We start from the raw sequence: 21,210 nt of genomic DNA, 5'->3' as shown, positions 1-21,210 counted from the left end.
TTAGCAAAATTATGGCTAAAGCCATGGAACTCCGCGGGATGCTTCCGACAAGTATGGCGGAAAAAGACAATCTGAGGGTCCTACACGCCTCAGGTATCATGGGTACAGTGGACGTCACACTAGGGATAGTATTACTGGCACGCCCTGTGTTGACGCCCATTTTCGAGTTTCGAAAAACAAACTAATACTCTGCAGCTTCTACTAGATGTCGGCCTATGCACAGCATGTGATCTAAGCAGATTCCACAAGCCTCAGAAATATATATATATATATATATATATATATCTCAGAAAGGGAGGAAAAAACTAATCGCACTCCCGCAGGCACAAAGAAACGAATGCCAGGTTCAGTAGGAGGTCGGAAAAAACACCACAGACACAGTGAAACAATTACTGATGTCTTTTAATGTTAATACAGAAATAAAAAAAACAAAATGCATTGTGCAAAAAACAAATGCACAACACAAAGCAGCACATAGAGGACAGAACAGCAGGACGCCTAAGTTTAGCAGCCTGCAAACAACGCGTTTCGCGCTATACTGAGCGCTTGATCACGTGAGGGGGAAAGGGTTGGACAGTGATAAATACACCACCAACAACAGTCCCTCAACTATGTCGATGGCAACAGCTGCTACCAACACAAGAGGGAACAGGGGCGGCCATGTTGGAAGGGAGTGTGTAAACATGCTGAAACAGAAGAATGAGAGCACAGTGCTTTTGCAAACGCTTCTGTCAATGATCAGTAGAAGTAAAGTAAAACTGATCAAGGTGTAAAACATAGTGTGTAACACCACAGTCTCCAAATAGGGAAAAGGCCCTTATACATGTATCAATACCAATAGGAGGACCTTGCTAGACATCAATGCACAGTGCATAAAATAGCAATATGATGACCACATAGCATGGAAGATGTAATAAGCCACACTCAAAATAAATAAGCCAACATTAAAAATCACCCCATGTAAATGCATAATCAGCCTCATGAACTAACATATCATTCCCAACACTTAAGTAGAAAATACAATACAATAACAATAAAACTGGTCAATGAAGATTAGATGTAAAATCAGGTTAAAAAAAGTAGGACTAGACCTAAATGTTAAAAAATGTCAGCAAGGTAATACAGCCAGCAAGTTAATTTGTGCAAACAGCGGAAATAGCAACTAGATCGTCAGATGTCAATTATATAGTGCAAATCAGCAAACAGAGCAGCAAGGCAACAGTGTGCCTGCCCAACCTCCAAAGTAGAGGCTGCAATAAAGTGCAAGTGCATCGACCTGATAGACTGTGCAAAAATTGCAGAAAATAGCAGCTAGTTCATCAAAGTGCAAGTGCAGACCATGATGTCAGAGTACCTAAAGTCGAAGGCAAAAAAGCAGCATAACAGATCCAGAGCACACAGTAGACTAGACCAGTAATTTCAGGACATTGAGGAATAGTAAAACAATGTCAGAAAATAAAGGGAATAACACAAATATATAGAACAAGAAGCTACATGTAGGTCCCCGAAGTAAACAAGACATAGTTGAGAAAGCGCACCCCCATTGCAAAATAATCAGCTAAGACAGGCAGGTAATAAAAGAAAAATAATAGTAAATGTGAAAACAAAATTAGATCAATAAATACCTGCGAACAAACCAACGAAAGTGAGGCAGGAATACAGAAATACAAAAGTGTCGAACCAGAAAAACAAAATGACCCCAACAAAGGAAAACAGAGCATAAATGGCAGGAGAAAGCAATAATGATAAATACATGTGGGCGCAAAATTAGGTACCCAAAAAAGTATACAATTCCTCGTCTATATATAGATAGATGCAGAGAAAATATTTCTGACAAACCTTTACCATACAGCAACACAACGGTTACATACTCAGGGAAAGGAGAGGCTGGTCCTACCTTATGCAAAGAGGTGGCGGAGTACTACCTGTCCAACTGCAGATTCTTTGTTGGTATCTTCTGCCAGGCAGTAGTACTTAGCGAATGTGTGCAAAGTGCTCGAGGTAGCGGCTCTGCATATGTCCTTCAAGGCTACCCCTGAGTGAAATGCTATTGATGCTGCTCTTCCTCTGGTGGAGTGTGCCGAAGGCGGCTTGGTGAGGTGGTTGCCCTTCGCTTGATGACAGTAGGTGATACATAGAGAGACCCATCGTGCCAGACCTTGTTTGGAGATATTCTGTCCTTTTGTGCGACCAGAAAAGGCAATGAACAGCCGTTCGAGCAGCGGAACTCCTTAATCCTCTGCAAGTAGAATTTCAAAACTCTAGCCAAATCTAGAGAATGCAATGCTCCTTCTACCTCCGAGGTATGGTTCTAGATGAAAGATGGCAGGAAAATGCGCTCCGAGTGTCATTTCCGATAAGACCTTGGGAAGGAATTTAGAGTGTTCTCAAAATGACACTGTCCTTCTGGAACAAAGTAAAAGGAGGTTCTGAAGACAAAGCTTGCAATTCACTGATCCTCCTGGCCAATGTAATGGCTATCAAAAAAGCAATTTTCCAAGATAAGAATTTCATGTCACATCTGTGAATGGGCTTGAAATAGGGGGTTCCATGAGTGCCGTTAGTAGGCCAGGGCGTCCTCAAGTGTTACGGTCATAAATGGAAGAGGTTCTCTGTCTGGTGCCGTGCACAGAAGATTAACCCTGTGCGGATTACGGCCTCTCAAGTGCTGCCGTAGCTACTGTCACTGGCCAAAGCTGGAATGGCTCATGCCTCCATCAAAATACATCTGGCTGCCATCTCCCGATATACCAGGACTACGGGACGGGCGTCCTTGTGGTCTCATCGCCTGGTGAAGGAATTTATGAAGGGACTATTCCGATCATTCCCGCCGGTGAAGGCTCCTGCCCTGGCGTGGGAGCTTAATGTGGTGCTGACCAGGCTCCTGAGGGCCCCATTCGAGCCCATGCATTTGGCACCTTTGAAGTTCCTGTCATGAAAGACAGCGTTCCTCGTGGCCATCACCTCCGCACGACGAGTGGGAGAGATCCAAGCCCTATCTTGCAAGCCTCCATACTTGACTTTTAATGACACAAGGGTGGTGCTGAGGACGCACCCCTCCTTCATGCCCAAGGTGCCGTCGGACTTCAACCTCAACGAGCCCTAGGTGTTACCAGTTTTCTTCCCGTCGCCTTCGACGCCGGCCGAGAGGGCTTTGCACTCGCTGGATGTAGCTAGAGCGCTGAAGTTCTACGTGGACCGCACAAAGAGTTTTCGGAAGACGTCACAACTGTTTGTGAACTTTGGGTCTGTGAATCAAGGGAAGGCTCTCTCGAAGACTTCCATTTCCAGCCCATTCGACCAGAGCGATCGCTTCTACCACGTCGTTCCTGTCTGGTGTGTCCCTGCTGGACATCTGCAGGGCTGCTACGTGGAGGTCGACGCACACCTTCACAAGATTCTACTGCGTCGATCGGGACTCCAGGGAGGAGTCCAGGGTCGGCCAAGCAGTGCTGCGCAATCTGTTCACTTAAGGTGAGCCTGGTGAGGAGGTAAGAGATGCTTAATGTTGAGTTGTTGTATTGCTTAATGTTGAGCCTGTTGCCACCTCCCGTGGTTGTGCATGTGTATTCTGCTATGTATTCTTTTATTCATGAGCATGTGAATCCATGCCAGACCCCATGCTGGAGAAGGAACAAGTTACTGACCTGTAACTGTTGTTCTCCAGCATGGGTCTGGCATGGATTCACATGCAAACCCTCCTACCTACCCCTCTGCGGCTCTTCACTTGGTCATACTGCCACTTGGCGTGCTACCAAATCTGAGGATGGCTGCCAGAGGCGGGGCTTAGGGAGTGGACAGTATGACCAAGAGATCAGTGATTGGTTACTACTAAGAAAGACAGATCAGAAACGAAACTGATACCGATTTTTTCTTTACCGAGGATTCCCAGCCTGACAACTTAGTGATGTAAAGCAGGGCGTCATCCGCAAAGAGAATGATTTTACACATTAACCCCCCTGTTGAGACTCCTCCCCCCCTCAACACCCCTCCCAACCCACTATCACCTCGTCCTGCCTCACCCCCAGGCCCATGGCTCCATCACCAGTGCATAGAGCAGCGGGGGGAGCAGGCTCACCCATCTTGTATCCCGCTGCAACGGGAAGGCCTGCAACGTAACCCTGTTCACTACCACCCTGGCAGTCGGTTCTGAGTATAGTGCCGCGATCCATCCCCTCCATCTCAGGCCCATCCCCTATGGTAGAGAGGACCTCCCCCATGAAGGCCCAACTCACCCAATCAAAGCCTTCTCGGTGTCTAAGGCCAGAAGTAGGGCCCCTCTCTCACCACCACTGGTGTGTTGAGAATGTGTAGTGTCTCCCGGAGATTGTCAGCACCTTGCCTGCGCATAATAAAGCCCATCTGATCTGTGTGAATCAGTCGAGGGAGTCATGATTCCGGACGCGACCCAAGCTGCCTGGCTAAGATTTTAGCATCCACATTTAGTGGAGATGGGTCTGTACGAAGTGCAGTTGGCTAGGTCCTTCCCTGGTTTTGGGATTACTGCTATTGAGGCCCAGAGGAATGTCAGCAGTATGGTGCCCTCCCCAACAATAGAGTTAAAGAACTTGGCCCGAAGTGTCGCCAAGAGGACCCCATGCACCTTACCTACTCTCCTCTCAGCCTTCATCCCTTTACCCCATTTGCCAGGAACACGCCAATCGCATCCCCTTGTTCATAATACTTTTGCTGCTTAAACCCAATCCTCTTCCCCACCTCCCCTATTGACAAAGAGTGGAGCTCCTGCCTCTTGTCCCTCATCTCTCACGGGGGCCTCTCCCTATTTGCGTCCTTTTGGACCAGCTGAGTTCTTAAAGGTGGTAGTGAACAGGGGTACGTCGCAGGCCTTTCCGTTGCGGGATACAAGATGGGTGAGCCCGCTCTCCCCGCTGCTCTTTGCACTGGTGATGGAGCCGTGGGCCTGGGGGTGAGGCAGGACGAGGTGATAGGGGTTTGGGGGGTATTGAGGGGGGGGAGGAGTCTCAACAGGGGTGTTAATGTGTAAAATCATTCTCTTTGCGGATGACGCCCTGCTTTACATCACTAAGTTGCTGCAGTCAGTGCCACGTTTACTGGATAGTTTAGTGAGATACAGGGATTTATCCAGCTTTAAAGTCAACCTGGAGAAATCTGTAGCTTATGCTGTTGGGGGTGTTGTCAGGGGCAGAGGAGTACATCAAGGGGTTGCCATTTCAGGTGCAAAAGGACTCTTTACAATATTTAGAGGTGCAGGTGTCTCACCAACACAGAGATCTTTCCTCAAGAACTATCTGCTGTGCGTAAAGATATTGAGAGGTGGGCGAGGCTGAAGCTTATGTGGTTGACGTGCCTAAACTATCAAAATTGTGGTGTTGCCCACATTTCTATTCTTATTCCAAATGCTCCGGATGTCCTTTCTTCAAGACGTCAAGGCAGCCATGCCAAAATTCCTCTGGGCAGGGTCCAGGCATAGGATCACTTACAGGCCACTGATTCTGCCAACGGAGGAGGGGGCGTGGGGTTCCCGGATCTCTCGACCTACAACAGGAAGACACAACTTTGTGTATTGGTGGACCATCTGGACCCGCTCACTGATGAACAGTGGGTGCCTATGGACAACGCAACCTTAACCACGGTGTCCCTTGGGGAATGGTTATGGGTGCCAAGGTCCTGCATGGCTGTCGCCCCGGAGTTGTATCTGTGCCCCGCCGCTGCTGGTGGGGGGAAAGGGTTGAGGAACCGCTGGCATTCCAGCTTTGGTATGAAGCTGGGCTGAGCAAGGCGTGTCAAATGTGGGATGGGGAGGCTTTCATCTGTGTGATCACCAGTGATCCTAATAACAGGAGCTCAGTCTTATCGTCATTGAGGCAGAGTTCGTGTTGTGCCATCCAGGCCCGAATAACCAGGTAGACGTCATTCACGAATTTGGTATCAGCTGTGTGATCACCAGTGATGGGGCTGAGTATCTGGGTGTCATCCGCATAGTTAGTGTAGGAGACACCCAAATAATTAAGCACATCAAAGAGAGGTTTGGTGAACACATTGTAAAGAGTCGGCGACACACAAAACCTTATGGGACGCCGCAGTGTATCTGAGAAGGGTCCTCAGATGTTGTAGGAGAGGAAACCCGCATGGATTTTTGCCTAGCCCAGCTGTGGAAGAATCAGCGCGTGTCTGTGGAAAAAGAAAGGGTTGGCAAAGGTTTGTGCCATATACAATATGGAGTTTCGTACACATCTTTTGGACGAGTCCCGGACCAGTACTGAAGGCCAATGGGTGCTCTTTTTTGAAAGTATGGCTGGTGAGCAACAGAGGGGGCTTGGAGGGGGAGAGGAGAGGCTTCGGCCAGGGGTGGGCTGCATGGATTGGTCATGAGGGAGTCTACAGGTCACAGTCTATGGCACCGGACACTACTTGAAAAGGTGACACACTGGGGGACAGCTGTGAAGTCAGCCCTAACTCCTTGAAACAGTCTGATCTGGAGGTGGTTAGTGTCCTCGGTTATGAACCTACTGGAGTCGGTTAGCATCTATTTCATTTGGAGTATGGGGGGGGATTGGTCTACTGTTGGGGAGGGCTGTTCGGTCGGCTTGGTTGGTTTTTGATTAGGGGAATCGTATTGTTTATAGTGTATACAATGAAATGTTAATAAATGTCAATTTTGATAACAAAAAAATGATTATCAGCCCTTTTTAACAAGTCAGTGAATAAAAGCTGATCATCGGGAAACATGACCACCCTCAGGTGTAACATCAGGAGGGTCTATAATGAATGGTGATTTCAGGGTCATCCTGATCATAGTTATCAGGATCATCTGGATCATCATACCACACGTTTAGATCTTCCTTCCCCCGATCTTCATCCCCCCCCCCGACCTTGCTAAGAGTCATGAGAGGCTGGAGTGTCAAGATGAGGTTGCTCAGTAATGTCCACAAAAGTAGGTGTGGGAGATTTTGAATATTACTTACAAAACAGGAGACCTTGTTCATAGGGAGTTCAAAACATTCTGTAAACCAGGTTTCTGTCTTGAGTGTTTTTTGGGTAGAGTGATCGCAATAGCTTCAGGGACTTCCCACGGACTTTTCCTTCGGAGAGACAGATAAAGGAGAGGTAGCCCCAATATATTTGGGCACCTCTTGTGGGACAGTAGGTGTGTGTGTGTGGGAGATGCGTTCTTGAGACTTTTTATGGTGGCATTTGTGAAACATCTATCGAGGGACTGTGATGCACGTCCACTAACGCCTGTTCAGTGTTTTCCCCTTGCGCTAGAAGCCGGTGCGGAAGCACAGTGTGCTTATGGACGGTAGACCGTGAGATGCCTGCCGCTGTGGTCTTCTTTTGACGCATCTGTCAAAGAACAGTTCGGGGTTGTGGGCTTTTAAAGTGTGTGCATCTTTGTCACCAATAGTCTTCCCCAAAGCAGTGCACTATGATTGCCTTCCGGGGCTGGGGACTGACAGGTGGGAGTCGTAGGGTTCCCTCAAAACATCTTTGTCTTCTGAAACTGAGCCATTGCTGCCTTGGCATTACATGTGTGGTTCAAAGGCGCTAATAGGGGTTCCGGACTCGGCCATCATGGCATGGGCCACTGACTGTTTGGTGCAATGTTCTTTAAGAGTTTTGGGCCTAAACAACTTGCACAACGCCCTTCTGGGTGGTCTCGGGGAAGGCAGTGGTTGCACACTCGATGGGTTTCCTTCCATTGGTATGTTCTGTTGCAAGATGGACAGAATTTAAAATCAGTTCTCTCCATTGTTAAATTTGGAGGAAAAGGCAGCTAGACAAGAGCAGTGTATAGGGAAAGTGGAAGTTGGAAGGTTCGTCGATACATGTGTTGAACTGCGACCGTCAATAGAAGTTAGTTATAAGTGATAATTCTGAAAGGTTACATGTCTGACCACGATGGCAGAAACAAACGATCCGAGGGACCTTGACACGTATGGGATCATGCGTACGGTAGACATCACACTAGGGATAATATTACAAGAACGCCCAGTTGACGTCCCTTTTCGAACTTTGAAAACAACATGTGCAGTACTCTGCACCTGCCACTAGATGTAGGCCTATGCTAAGCATGTGATTCTAAGCAGATTCATAAGCCTCATAACTATATGTTTTATTAGGTTTTGTGTGGCAATATGTACCTATGACTTTTATATGCTCAATGTGTAAACTAAAGACAAATATTATTCACCAGTAATCGTATTTCTGAAGCTTATATCTGCTTGGAATCACATGCTTTGCATAGGCTGCCCTCTACTAGCTGGAGTGGAGTATTCAATATTGTTTTCAGATTTTAAAAAAGGGGTGTCAACAGGGCTGTACCTGTAACGCTATCCCTGCCCTACATGTACGGGGCCCTATAATCCTTCATGCTGGAATTACTGGTGTTCTGTGTTGTCTCCCTAGATCACTCTCACAAGTTTGCTCAGACTAAGCCTTGAGTTACTGGAGTGGTCCAGTAACTAGCCTTGATTGAGTTCTGGCTAACCTCTCAATCTTTTCCCTGTTCACCATAATAGGGCAGCCTTCCAATGTCTAATGACTGAGAGCCTTACTTTCATGCAAGACCTGCTGTACATTTTTGATCCAGCAATCCATGGAGGTGCTCAGCGAATCACTGCTTATGCACCATGTGGTTTTGTCGCCACATCTTGATATGTACTTGCTGGTTCTACAACACTCCTCCTCGCACCAACTTCTCCCAATGGATCACACTGCACTTCCCACATGCCATGTCACGCACGCCACAACAGCAGTTTTAGTGCCACGTTTAAAGCAATTGCGAGCCAGAGCAGCAGGAAACTATCTTCAGATGTAATCTGTTCCGATGCACACAAGCTTGTTAGGGTCCACTAAACTAAATGACCATTCCAGTTCCATATCTATAGTCTGTCACACACAAAATCAGCTTCCCTCTTCGCTGGACCGCTCAGGTCATTCATCTACCCGAGGGCATCATCGGCCAAGTCATTGTTGTTCTGTCAGTGCCAAAGATGGGTGCAAGCCCGGGTGCCTCACTAATCATTCATTTATGTCACACCAAACGGGCTCTAATTTTTCCAAGGACAGATTCTGGCAACTGGTGGTACTGGCCTGATCAGTGTAAACACCTGCAGATTGGCACTTCATTAGCCCATGGCTTTGGATCTCTGTAGTTTCAATTCAGAGTTGCCACCTTGGCTGGGCTCTCTCTCACACCTCTCTCTCCCAGATATTCTACATGACTTGTTTAGGCCACAGCATGCCCCCTTTGGACTGGCAGTATTTTGCCCTACACAAATTGCTCCTCGTGGTTCTAGCAATACGAGAAAAAGTAGGCCATTGCAAATTTACAAGCATGTCACAATTGAATACATTTTCAACTAATTGACAAACATAGAAGGTTGTGCAAGCTTTAACATTTTTAAGAGACTCTGCAAAAAGGCTTACCAAAAGAGTACAGGAACAGCCCGATACCCAGCATTACCATACCATTGGCCCAGCCAATCAACAAGAAGGCTGGGATGAGAAGCATTATACTCTGAAAAACAAAGTAAGACGTGTTGAGAAAGTACTTTCAGTGCGATTTAATGCCAAATTCATTAATGCATATTTTAAGCAAAAGGATAAGGTCTGCTAGCAATGGCGATTAGAGTTACTGAGGTGGCAGAATGGAGGCTGGTGAAGCCACCTCAGCAACAGTCATGGAGGACCGACTTCCCCATTCGACATCAGGTACCTTACCTGATACATCATTATTATTCAAAGTGCTTACCTTTCACATGGAGCTCTGATGAGGTATATGCTTACTTTATAGATTACAAAATAAATTGCAAAAGCTATAGAGGGTAAATAAACTAAACAAATGAAAAAGAACAGACAATGCAACAGTGACCTATTCATCAATGGAACTTCTTAATGAGCACAAGACGACATTTAAACTCAGTCACAAGTTAGACATGGGGTTTATCTAAAGACTTTTTTTGGTAAATACAAGGGGTTGGGAAAATGCCTTGTTGTCCCTGTGCTAAATGTGTTTCCCTAGCTAAACTCAAACTAAAGATCTGTCAGTGTCAGAATGTCCAAAAGAAAACATCCTGTGTACCAGAGTACTATTCTGACCCTCACGTTCTAAGGTAATACATCTTAAGGTGAAAAGGATAACTTTTTTGGCCTTCAGTATTTAAAACATGTTCACATTGGAAAAGGAATGAATAACTTCAATAAGAATTCTCTCAAGGATATTGCTACTTAATCCAGAGGGTGTCTCCCTTCCCTTGGATTCTTCTTCATGATTTCTTGCGTTTCCTCTTGATCAATACCAAAGTCATGTATAATTAATGATCTTTGGATTGCCAGGATACCTGGTATACTATCCTACCAGGACTTCTTGTATTCACACACTTATACTTGCCCGTCTCTAAAACTTCACTTTTGATAATTCGCCACATTAGCCCCTTTGGCCAATTCCTTTGTCCATAATAGAATGCCTCGTTAGTGTTTTGCTCACACTTCCAATATTGATAATTCACCACCTTAGCAATTCCTCCTTGGCTAATTCACATTGTCCGGTAAATATTAATGTGTTACTGTTGCTGATTCTCTGTACATATGGGCAAACGTCAAAGACTCCTTTCTGTGGTAAATGTGCTCTGACTTTTTCGCTTTGTGTTAACAAACTGCTTCCTTTCTTTATCCATTTTGTGTTGTTCAACTTTTAACATGCGGCGTACTTGCCAATACGTCCCGGTGTTCTCTTCGTCCCAGTGTGGACTCACCAGCTCTTCATGGCGTTTTCCAGTCTTTTCGCAGCCCGCTGACGACAGCTACCAGATGCTCTCTTCCTCGCGCTGCTCGGCTTTCGACTTTCCTGCTTCCCGTGGGCTCCTCTTCTCCTCGCAGGTCTCCAATAAGCATCTTGCTGCATCTTTCCACTGGCAAACGTCTAGGAGCTCTGTACTTGCTTCTGGCGTTCCCATGTGGAATCCTCTTCACGCAGCCCTCCTCTAGTTAACACTTTAGCCAGTTGGCACGAATGTCCTTCTCTCAGATCCTTTGTAGCACGAAAAGCAGTAGCCCCTCCAACCAGAAGTCTACCATTTCTTCTGACGATCGGTTTTAAATCTCCCAGGCACAGATGCACGCTCCCAACAAATAAAGCGTTGCTTGTGCTCAGGGCTTCTCCTCGTCTGTATTCCTCCATTTCTTTTCCTCGTTGCAGCGTTACTGTGTTAAAAGGAACTACTGTTCTCAGAAACAAACTTGCACAGAAATATTGGAGGAATGGTTTTAACATGGTGTGACGGCAATCCCAGCAAGAGCAGCAACGCGAAAGGACAGACAACAGAACGGGGAGCAGAATCCCCTTCATAAGGAACATTGACAAAAATGGAGCAGATAACTGCATTCAACTAACAGTTAATATTCAGATGGAAAGAAGATTTGCATAGTCAGGAAGCAAGAAGGACATGGAATACTGTTTAAGTTACCTAAGGTTTAAGTTACTTAACTGTAACTCTTGTTCTCGAGCATGGGTCTGGCATGGATTCACATGCTGATGAATATTCCCTGTCGTCGGGCTGGGAATCCTCAGTAAAAAGGAAAAAACTTTCACTTTAGTTGGAAAACTGTATTTCTAGGACTCCTAACATGGCCGCCGAGGTGGTGCCACTGATGGTGGGAGCTCCAATCCCCAAGGGCCCTTCCACGAAACATAAGTGAAGCCCTTATTCGAGTCGGAAAAAGGTGGCGAGGAATGCGGCTACCTGTGGAGCCCTGGGGAACTACCGGAGAGAGCTGTGAGCGAGTCGGGCTTCTGAGGAGGCCGGGCCGAAAGTGGCACACACCCTGCAAGAGGAGAAAAAAAAAGGCAGCCCGGAACAGCAGATCCTCCCGTTGAGCGCACGGGGGAGTGGGTGCCAACAAGTGACATGCATAAGAGTGGAGAACCCAGGCAAATGTGGGTGTCAGCAGGCAGGTGATCAAAGCAGGAGCCCCTCAAGTGAAGGAGGGAGGAGAACCCCCATATAGGACTGCTTGGTGAACCCTAGGATATATAAGCAGCAGCGAGAGGGAGCTGACAGGCTCGCATATAAGGGATACGTGCTAAAGAGGGGTAAATAAGGCTCCTTACAACTTGAGTGGTGATAAACCCCCAAGGTGGAGAGGAACTTGGAGATTGATACCACCATCAGTGGCATACCACCGCTATGGGTGGGAAATACCACAAAAGAAGTGCATGGTACAAGAGTCAACTGAGAGGGCAGACGAGATGGACTCCAGTGGATCAAACCACAAGGAGCCCAACTAGCTCCCAATGGCCAGAAATAAGCCCAAGGAGGGGTCGGCTATTACGAAAACACAGCAGAGACAACAGGTGGGAAGCTTACAACGGTGCTGGGACCATGTGAGCAGGAGGAATAAACAATCCACAAAAAGGAAGACGCAAGAAATACAAGCAGGCCCAAACAGTTCCCCTGACATGGCGATGAGCAGGGAAGAGATGCTGCAATGTTTCCAGGCCATCCAAACCAAGCTAACAAGAGTCCTTGCAAGAGCAATTCGCAGAGATGAAGGCAGACATGAAACAACCCATGCAAGAAATAAGGGACATAAAGAGCTTGGGAGTTTGTACAGAAGCCAATGAAAGTGCCATCTAGGAATTGGTGGAGAAGGCAAGAATGGCGAACTGCTGGAAAACCTATCGGGAGTGGCACAACATTTTGAAATACAATGTGAGGCTCTGGGGAATTGCTCCCGGAGGTCAAATATTTGGATCAAGAACATTCTGGAAAACAGAGGATAAAGATTTGAAAGGGTCGGTGCAAGATGTCTTCAGAGAAGTCCTAGGAGAAAGCCCAGATGTGTCGATCCCAATAGGCGGAATACATAGGGTAGACCCCAAGAGGAATGAACCAGGCGCCAGACCGAGAGACGTGCTAGCAGCACTGATGAATTCTAACCAGAAAGAAAAAAATATTTTTGAAGCATGCTCGGCTGGAGCAATAAGGACTAACATGGTAGAGATTCTCTTCCAGGACATAGCGCAATCCACATAGAGCAAATCCACATAGAGCAGACGCCAAACAATGGGTCCAGTGACGAGGGCCCTTATACAACAAAAAAAAAAGTATAAAGGGACATTCCCATTTGGCCTCCTGTTTACTTGGGAAGGTACACAACACTGAGTTATGACCTGGAGCAGGGGCTGACCATACTACAACTGGAAGAAGAGACTAGCCAAGAAGCCGTACAAAGCAAGAGTCGGGTCTAACAAAGAAGGAAACCGGGGGAATAGATAAAGGTACTCAGAAAAGACAGGAGAGAGCAGACCAGATGTGACTTCCTCAGCAAATTTCAGAAGGGCTCAATAGAATGCAGGCTCAGCGAGGGGGAGGGGGAGGGGGCAGGGATCCTCCCCCCATGAAGTAACAGACATATGGAAACAGAATGTGCACTACATGCACCCAAAAACAACAAAGTGCAAACCCACGAAGTTGACAGATTGTCGAGATGTATACTGACTCAGCCCGGACTGCAACAAGGAGGTGGTGTGGTGGGTGGGGGGGGGCAAGGAGGAACAGGGGGGGAGGGGGACAGGGTTTGTAGTAGGGGTTAGCTTCTCCCTACAATATCTCTGGGTTAAACCGGCAAGTCAATTCCGGGTAAACTGTTCTCCCAGACTTGTTAGGAAGTTTGACTCAACCAGAGGGGTTGGGGGGTCAGGAACGAGGGAGGGAGAGGGCTGACGGGGGACAGGAGGGGGATAGTCTCATATCCACAGGCACCCAAAGGTACGACATGGGAGGGCAGTGAGGGCGGGGGGGGGTCCTCTGATTCCAATGCATAGGGGCATTGTGCGAAACAGAATGAGTCAGACAAAACCCATTTTTTTGGGGGTGGGGGAAGAGACATGGGACCGCACATTTAAGTTTCTAACATAGAACGTGAGGGGGCTAAACTCCCCTGTCAAGAGGAAGAAACGGGAATACCTGGTGAGAGCACGCCCAGAGGTACTAGCTTTCCAGGAAACCCATATCTGGAAGTGGGACAGGCTAAGTCTCAAACTGAGCAGGTAACTCCACTCTGCATCAATCTAATGCTGAGGGGGGAAAACGGGAGGAACCAATTTGTTAAATTGAAAATCGGGGCACATATTTTTACTATTACCTCCATATATGCCCCAAACATGGGTCAGGAAAGTTCCCTTCGGTCCACATAGGCAGCGTTGGTGACCTTTGCCTCAGGGAAAATAATTCTTATGGGCGACGAACATCGCATGGAACCCACAAAAGGATTGCAGCGCTAAAATCGGCCAGATGACCCCAACGAAGGTCTTGAAGCACAGAATAGATCACTTGACACTAAAAGACGTTTGGAGGATCCTCAAAGGAGACACAGATAGGTACACGTACTATTCACACGTACACCATACATTTTCAAGAACAGAATACATATTGGCCATGGCCACTGCAATAGGCAAGCTCAGGCAAGTAAAAGTAGAGGCTATTCTTCTGTCAGATCATGCCCCGCTGGTAGCCTCCATGCGGCGTCAGGGTCGACCCAATAAGCTTTGGAGCTGGTCTTTCCCAACAAAGATACTAAAAGACAAGGGGCCTCATTACAAGAGTCGTGATGCCGCAAACATTGTCACCGCAAGTGAGCTACCGTATCTGGCAATACTGTGACCGGAATCTGCGGCAAGACGCATCGGGCGTGCCAGAGACACTGGCATTAAGTTCACATTCCGAGCTCCACGCACACGGAAACACTGGCATGGACATTCCGGTAGCACCGAGAATACTGTGCTGGAAACAACGGCATCGTGGGCCAGGCGTTAACTAGAGTCAGGTGTACATAAACAGCCCACAGGTGCCAAAATTTAGCACAGGTGGCCCCAATGAGTACATCAAAAGCCCAAAAGGACCACTCCCACACCCCACACCCCTTTCCACACCACCATGCTAGCAGTAGCAGTACTGGAGCTGGAGGCACTGCATGCAGGCCTACTACTTGAGGAGGCACGGAGGCAGAGGATGCGGCGGTGGCGCTTGAGGAGACGGATGGCTATCATGGCCGAGCAAAACACGGGCCAGCAGGTTGCAGCCCGCCACCAATACCACGCATAAGGGCCACACCCTTCAACCTGGGCCAAAGCCAGATCCACACCCTGTACCGGCTAGACAGGGAGACCATCACTTGCATAGTAGACATGATCCACAATTACCTGCTCAGCCTCATACAGATCTTTACAGCCACCCCCCCTTCCCCTTGCTCAAAGTAGTGCCTGTGCTACACTTCCTAGCCATGGGCACCTACCAACAAACTGGGTAAATTGCATGGGCTATCACAACCCTGTTTCTCGCGTGTTCTGTTTCAGGTCATCTATGCACTCCGTCACACTGCAGATCAGATCAGCCTACCCAGGACAGCTCACCGGGTCAATGTCACTAAAATTGCCTTTCTTGACCTTGCAGGCATGCCCAATGTGATCGGTACATTGGACTGTACACATGTGGCCAGGCATGCAGTTGAGGCAGTGTACCGGAACAGAAAAGCTTAACACTCACTCAATGTGCAGATGGTGTGTGATAACTGCCACCTCATCCTCCAATGCTGTGCCAGATTCCCTGGTTCAACCCACGACTCCATGGTGCTGCTAAACTCCACGCTGCCCGGGTACATGGCACATCACAGTGGAGAACGTACCTGGTTGTTGGGTGAATAACTACCAGAGCATGTGCACTGTTCACTGGGGGTACGTAGAACACCTATCAGCAGTGGATGTGTGCAATGCAATGCGCAACAGAGTAATAGCATTCCTGAGTACAAGGCCTTGACAGGCGTGTCTCAATTGACCGAACTGATCATGTGCATGCAAAACATCAAATCTGTACAGCAACATCAAAAGCAATGCATGAACCAGAATGCATCACACCAATGTCCCAAAATCCAGCACAAGCACAATCAGCAAAACCCACACCACTTGATAATACTTGATAATACTTATGCATCAGAACACCCCACCGACATACCACTAGTGTCCCACACACCAAGTAGCCAGGCCCCTGCCTGTTTGAAGTGCACATACATATATGCACGTGACCTGAAGTTATTACCCACACATCTATGATTGTGACATACGCCCATCATAGGAATATTGCATGTGAACACAATAATAACACACCAGTCTCATTTGTGTGTGTTGTAGTGAAAGGGTCAGATGTATTGCTGGCTGTGAATGGGGCATGTCAAAGCGACTGCACACCACACACCCACCACGCATATTGACAAAGCGTATTTGCTCATGTCAATCATTAGGCTGTCATCGCCTTCGCCATCCATCCAATTCCTTGCATGGTATCTCTCTGTGAATATGTCAACATACATCATTTTGCAATAATCGGTGAAGCTGTTCAACCACTCCCATGCAGCATGTTTTGTACCTCAGAATGCAAGTACTCCTTCAGGCATGTACAGATTTCATATAAATTTGGAAGCACATATCAATGCAGATTAACGTCCTTACCACACACAATTAAGACCACAGGTGGCAATACAAGTTTTACCTTTGGTACAAGCCTGTACTACTTTGTCAGAGTGGTAGCAGTGGCGGAGCAGCCGGGCTTATCTCAAGAGTATATGAGCAGTAGCAGAGATTACACAAAGGGACCACAATTACTGTGACTCAAGGAAACACTGACTCTAGGTTTCAAGTCGAAAAATCTAAGTACATTTATTTTTAAACCATTCGTTATAAACACAACACTTCTATTAAACTTAAACACAAACCACACGTCAAATATACTACAACTAACCAATTCACTTTGTACAGTATGTCTCAAGGTAAGTATCCTGTGTTTGAATGAACCGTTGTTATGAACGAAACATGTTACCGTGAATACGATTGCGATCACTTTTTGACAGTTCGGTCTACTAAATAAACGTGTATCCGTGACATGAAATGCTACCGGGGCAAAAACACACTTAGCACCTGAGATACCCAGAGGGAGTTGGAGGCAGAAATCACAGGCAATATTTTGGTTAGGCAGACAGAATCGAGAAACACTCAGAGACGAGAGTTCAAAAGTCAAAGGGCTGCCGCCAGGGTCAAGTGACACCGGGGGCCTGTTGCCGAAGATCACACAGTCAGATAGTTCACGATTCAACGTAGCCAAGAGTACTTCGATATTGTCAATGTTCGGAAGCAAAAGTTATAAGAAGGAGGGAAGACAAGGGCAAGCCTTGGAAATGAAGAAAAGGGGTTCACCCAGTTTCCTCAAGCAGAACACAGTACCTTATTCCAATGGTGCAGCTGGTGCCCTGGCAGTTGTTCCTGTTGGTTTCCCGCAGACCCACGATTCTTGGAACTTCGTTGTGAAGGAGGACCTCGGCAGGGCGTCTGCACCACACAGGGATGAAGCCGGCAGCAGCGACAACGAATAAAAGGTGCGCTCCTTAAAAACAGGAGAGGCTCTTCAAATGGCTATCCGGACCACTACAGCCCCCACCAGGCTCAAGGGAAGACTCCGGACTTTATCTTCTCTTAGTCGTTGAAGGGTAGATAGCTCAGGACTGCAGCAGGGCTTCACCGGGACGGAATAGTTGCAGCAACCGTCGTTCTCTCCGCTTCTCTTCGGTTCCTTGTAGTTCCAGTGGCGACTCTCTGACTTCTAGCCCAAGAGACCTGCCTTTTATGCGCAAAACCCCCTTTCACACAGCCTGGCTGTCAATCACCCAGCAGGGGGGTTGTCCAGCCCGGACAACCACCTCAGCCAATCATGGCAAAGTGCGACTTGGGTTTCCTATGATACCCCTCCCTCACATTCAGCCCACCTAGACACCCAGGCGCCTGGTGGGTGGCTTCTGGGCAGAAGCCCGCCAAAAGACGGTGAACAAAGAAGGCGAACCTAGTTTGCCACGCAAAGTAAAACACAAGAAGGACTTTAACAAAAAGAAATGGCGAATAAACCCAACCGTAACCAAAAGAAAGATAATTTGGTCCAGCGGGTTTATGTTCGAGGCTAATATAATAGCCAAGAACACTACCACGTTTTTCTAGTATAATCGCGGTAGGAAAGTTAGGGTAGATACCACTGCCACCAGCCAAGTCTAAATGTTAAAAGAGCAAAACAATGCTCTAGGAGGTACAGATAAAAAGGGATACGAATTAACCCTTTCCAGTACTCCATGGAAGATGGGTGTACTGGATCTGTGGTAGATTGACTAAGTAAAGTTAATGGCAACTTTACCCTTTTCTGGGGGACTGTAGTCAGCCTCAGAAATGGAGTCGGGGAAGTCTCAAAGACAACCCTGTGCCACGGCACCGAAGGTGCTGGATGACACACAAAAAAAGGGGGCTACTGAAGTGGTGTACTTCAGAGTTCACAAAACAGAAATACACATGGCAAAACATAGGTAAGAGTGGGGGAAAAGCTCACACTCTTACCAAGTGGAAAAAAATAAACTCCAGAAGTCCAGTAAAGCTGCTGGGGGACTCCCTAGGTGAGGGAAATTAGCCATAAATGAGAACTCTCCCTAACACAGGCAGAGGACCATTTTCCTGGCCGTTGAACAATGCCACCTGGTGACGGCACACACCCACTTACACCTGGACAAGCCACAATTCCATTTAGCACTTGTCATTACATTGATGACTGCAGTCATATATTCCTGATATAGCCCTGATCTTATTGAAAATGGTCCATACAATGAATGGACATCCCATCACACTGACCAGGGGCATTTCAACTACCCAAAATATGACATATGCTATGTAATCAGCATGTGTAATTTTGCATTGTTTAGTGAACACTATACAGGCACAAGTATGACATTCTACACACTGTTGCTCCCGGGCATGGGATGCTGGATATCCCCTGATGCCATGGCTGATGACCCCCATGAGGCAACCACACTACCAGCATGAGCAGGGATACAAACATGCCCATATCCGTACTCGTACAATAGAACAGACATTTGACCTGTTAAAGGCAAGGTTCCGCTGCCCGAGCAGAAAGGGGGGCGCACTTATGTACAGCCCTTCGAAGGTGAGAAAGTGTTAGGGAGAATTCTCTGTTTAGGATGAATTTCCTAACCTAGTGAGTCCCCCAGCAGCTTTGCTGGATTTCTGGAGTTTGTTTTTTTCTCTCCTACCAAGAGTGAGACTCTTTTTCCCACTCTCGTGTTCCTTTGACTGTTAATGTGTTTTATGGGCTATGGGGTCCTTTACTCCATAGGGTCTCATGTGTTTTTTACTATGCGTGTTACACAGCACCCTCGGTGCAGTGACAAAGGGGTGTCATAGTGACACCCCACCACAGACTCCATACCCTGGGACTGACTACTGTCTCCCAGGGCATGTAAAGTCACCATTGGCTTTACTAGTCCCAATTTATGAACAGAAACCAGTACAAACCATCATATTGTGGACGTACTGGTCGGGGCAATTCGATTGCCCCGGGGTCTGTTAGTTGAGGGGGCACGTCTCCGTCCCCCCTGATCGAGTTTTGGCTGGTGGCAGTGGATACTACTTTTTATATTCGACCGCAAATATATCCCTATGGGATTTTCCCATTGTTCGAGGCTACCAACTTTAATTATTTAATTCTCATAGCCTCGAACATACCGCCGGTTTATTTATTTAATATTAATTTGCCGGTTGGTAACTTGCCAGGACTCGATTCTAAAATGGCGTTTGTGTTCTCTTCTGTGACTCCAACCCAAGTCGAGCCCTTTGTTCCACTTTTGGCGGGCTTCTCCACAGAAGCCTCCAAAAGTGGTGCCACTCTGTCTGGGTACCACAGGGGGTGTGGGAGGGGGTTTAGGCACCCTGGACTGAGTTACCTTGGTAACTCAAGTCGCACTCTTGTGTGATTGGTCCAAGTGGTGAACTGGCCGGCTCACCACTTAGCATGTTTGATTGACAGCTAGGCTGAGTGAATGGGGGTATGCTGCATAAAAGCAGGGCTTTGGGGACTGGAACTTCAGAAGTCGCCACAGGACCTGAGAATCCGATGAGGGAGAAGCTGAGCCGACCTGCTACGACGACACCACCGGTGGAACCCTGCGGAACCGACTCACCACTTCCCGACGACAGAGAAGATCTCCCTGCTGGAGAGTCTTCTTCCCCTGATTGGTGGGCACAACCAGTTTACCTTCTTTTTCTCGCGTTCCCAGGACGTCTTGTGGTCGAATTGCCAGTGCCAAGCACCCCGGCAACCGGATAGCCACTTAACACTGGACCGCGAACCAAAGGACCGCTCCTTTTAACTGAGAACTCTGCGGCTGGTTTCTTCCCTTTTAGTGCAACGGACTCCTGTCTTCCTCCCCGACGAGATCCTCTCTTCCCCCGGACGAAGCACTGACTTGCACCCGCTGCCAGGAACAACTGCCCCCGCTGGAGCATTCTCACCACTTTAAGGTACCGTGTCTGCCAGGCCTCCCTTTCTAAAGATTGCTACAAGGTAATAATAATCCCTTAAGCTTCTGGACTGGGCTGGCCGCCTTGACCATCTAACGAGTCCCTTTCTTTTGGTCCAACTCTTTCTGAACCTTTGAGACTTTTGTGCACTTTTCAACCGTGTGACCGTGGACACATTTCGTTCTGATCCTCTTAAAGTGGATCCGGCCTCTGAACTCTTAACTTCGCGGTTTTACTTTGCCTTCCTCTCTTGTTGTGTTCTTGTGAAAGTGTTGGGATCTGTTTCAAATTATACTCTGCTTTTCTCTCCCTTTTAAAACGAATTATTAGAGTGCCATCTGCGTTAAGCACTCACCGCTGTCTGAAAATAAGTGGGGCTTTTACTTTAGACTTGTCTAATATTCTTTTAAGGGAGTGTATATCTTTTAGTGACCGTGTTTTTGAACTGCTTAATATTAGTGCCTGTGTGTTTTACTAGATGTGGTTTTAAATAAATAATTATATCTCTTTTACACCAAGCTCTGGTCAGTGTTTGCTTGTTCTACTGTGTTCTTTTGACCTATAGTGAATACTCTGTATACTGCCTAACTCTTCTTGAGGGAAGTCTGACTGCTCAGCCACAGCTACCAAGTGAATCTGTGTGGTACAGACTACTACCAAACACCTGTAGTCTTAAATCTTTTGCAGTGGTCCCAGAGGGAACTGCACAGGTTTCTGCCTAACAGAAAGATGGTCCTTGCCTGTGCAATGTTGCACAGCATGTGTATCAGGCGCAACATCCCGCTGCCTCCCGACATGCATCCACCAGAGGCGGAGGAGGATGAGAG

At 47.4% G+C, this 21,210-nt stretch overlaps 1 protein-coding gene across 2 annotated transcripts in view; it reads right to left on the bottom strand.

Annotated features, from left to right (window-relative positions):
* Window positions 1-21,210, bottom strand: part of MFSD10 (major facilitator superfamily domain containing 10) — a 999,075-nt gene that overhangs the window by 327,381 nt on the left and 650,484 nt on the right. For both annotated transcript variants that reach the window (XM_069632064.1, XM_069632063.1), the window contains exon 10: window positions 9,412-9,502. In XM_069632064.1, coding sequence (XP_069488165.1) covers window positions 9,412-9,502 — 91 coding nt within the window. The remainder of the gene's footprint in view (window positions 1-9,411; window positions 9,503-21,210) is intronic.

This window comes from Ambystoma mexicanum, chromosome 6q (genome assembly GCF_040938575.1).
Source record: "Ambystoma mexicanum isolate Mex_15411 chromosome 6q, UKY_AmexF1_1, whole genome shotgun sequence".
NCBI classification, from domain to species: Eukaryota; Metazoa; Chordata; class Amphibia; order Caudata; family Ambystomatidae; genus Ambystoma; species Ambystoma mexicanum.
Note: the sequence above shows the minus strand (reverse complement) of the source record. Positions and strands in the feature narration are given on the sequence as shown.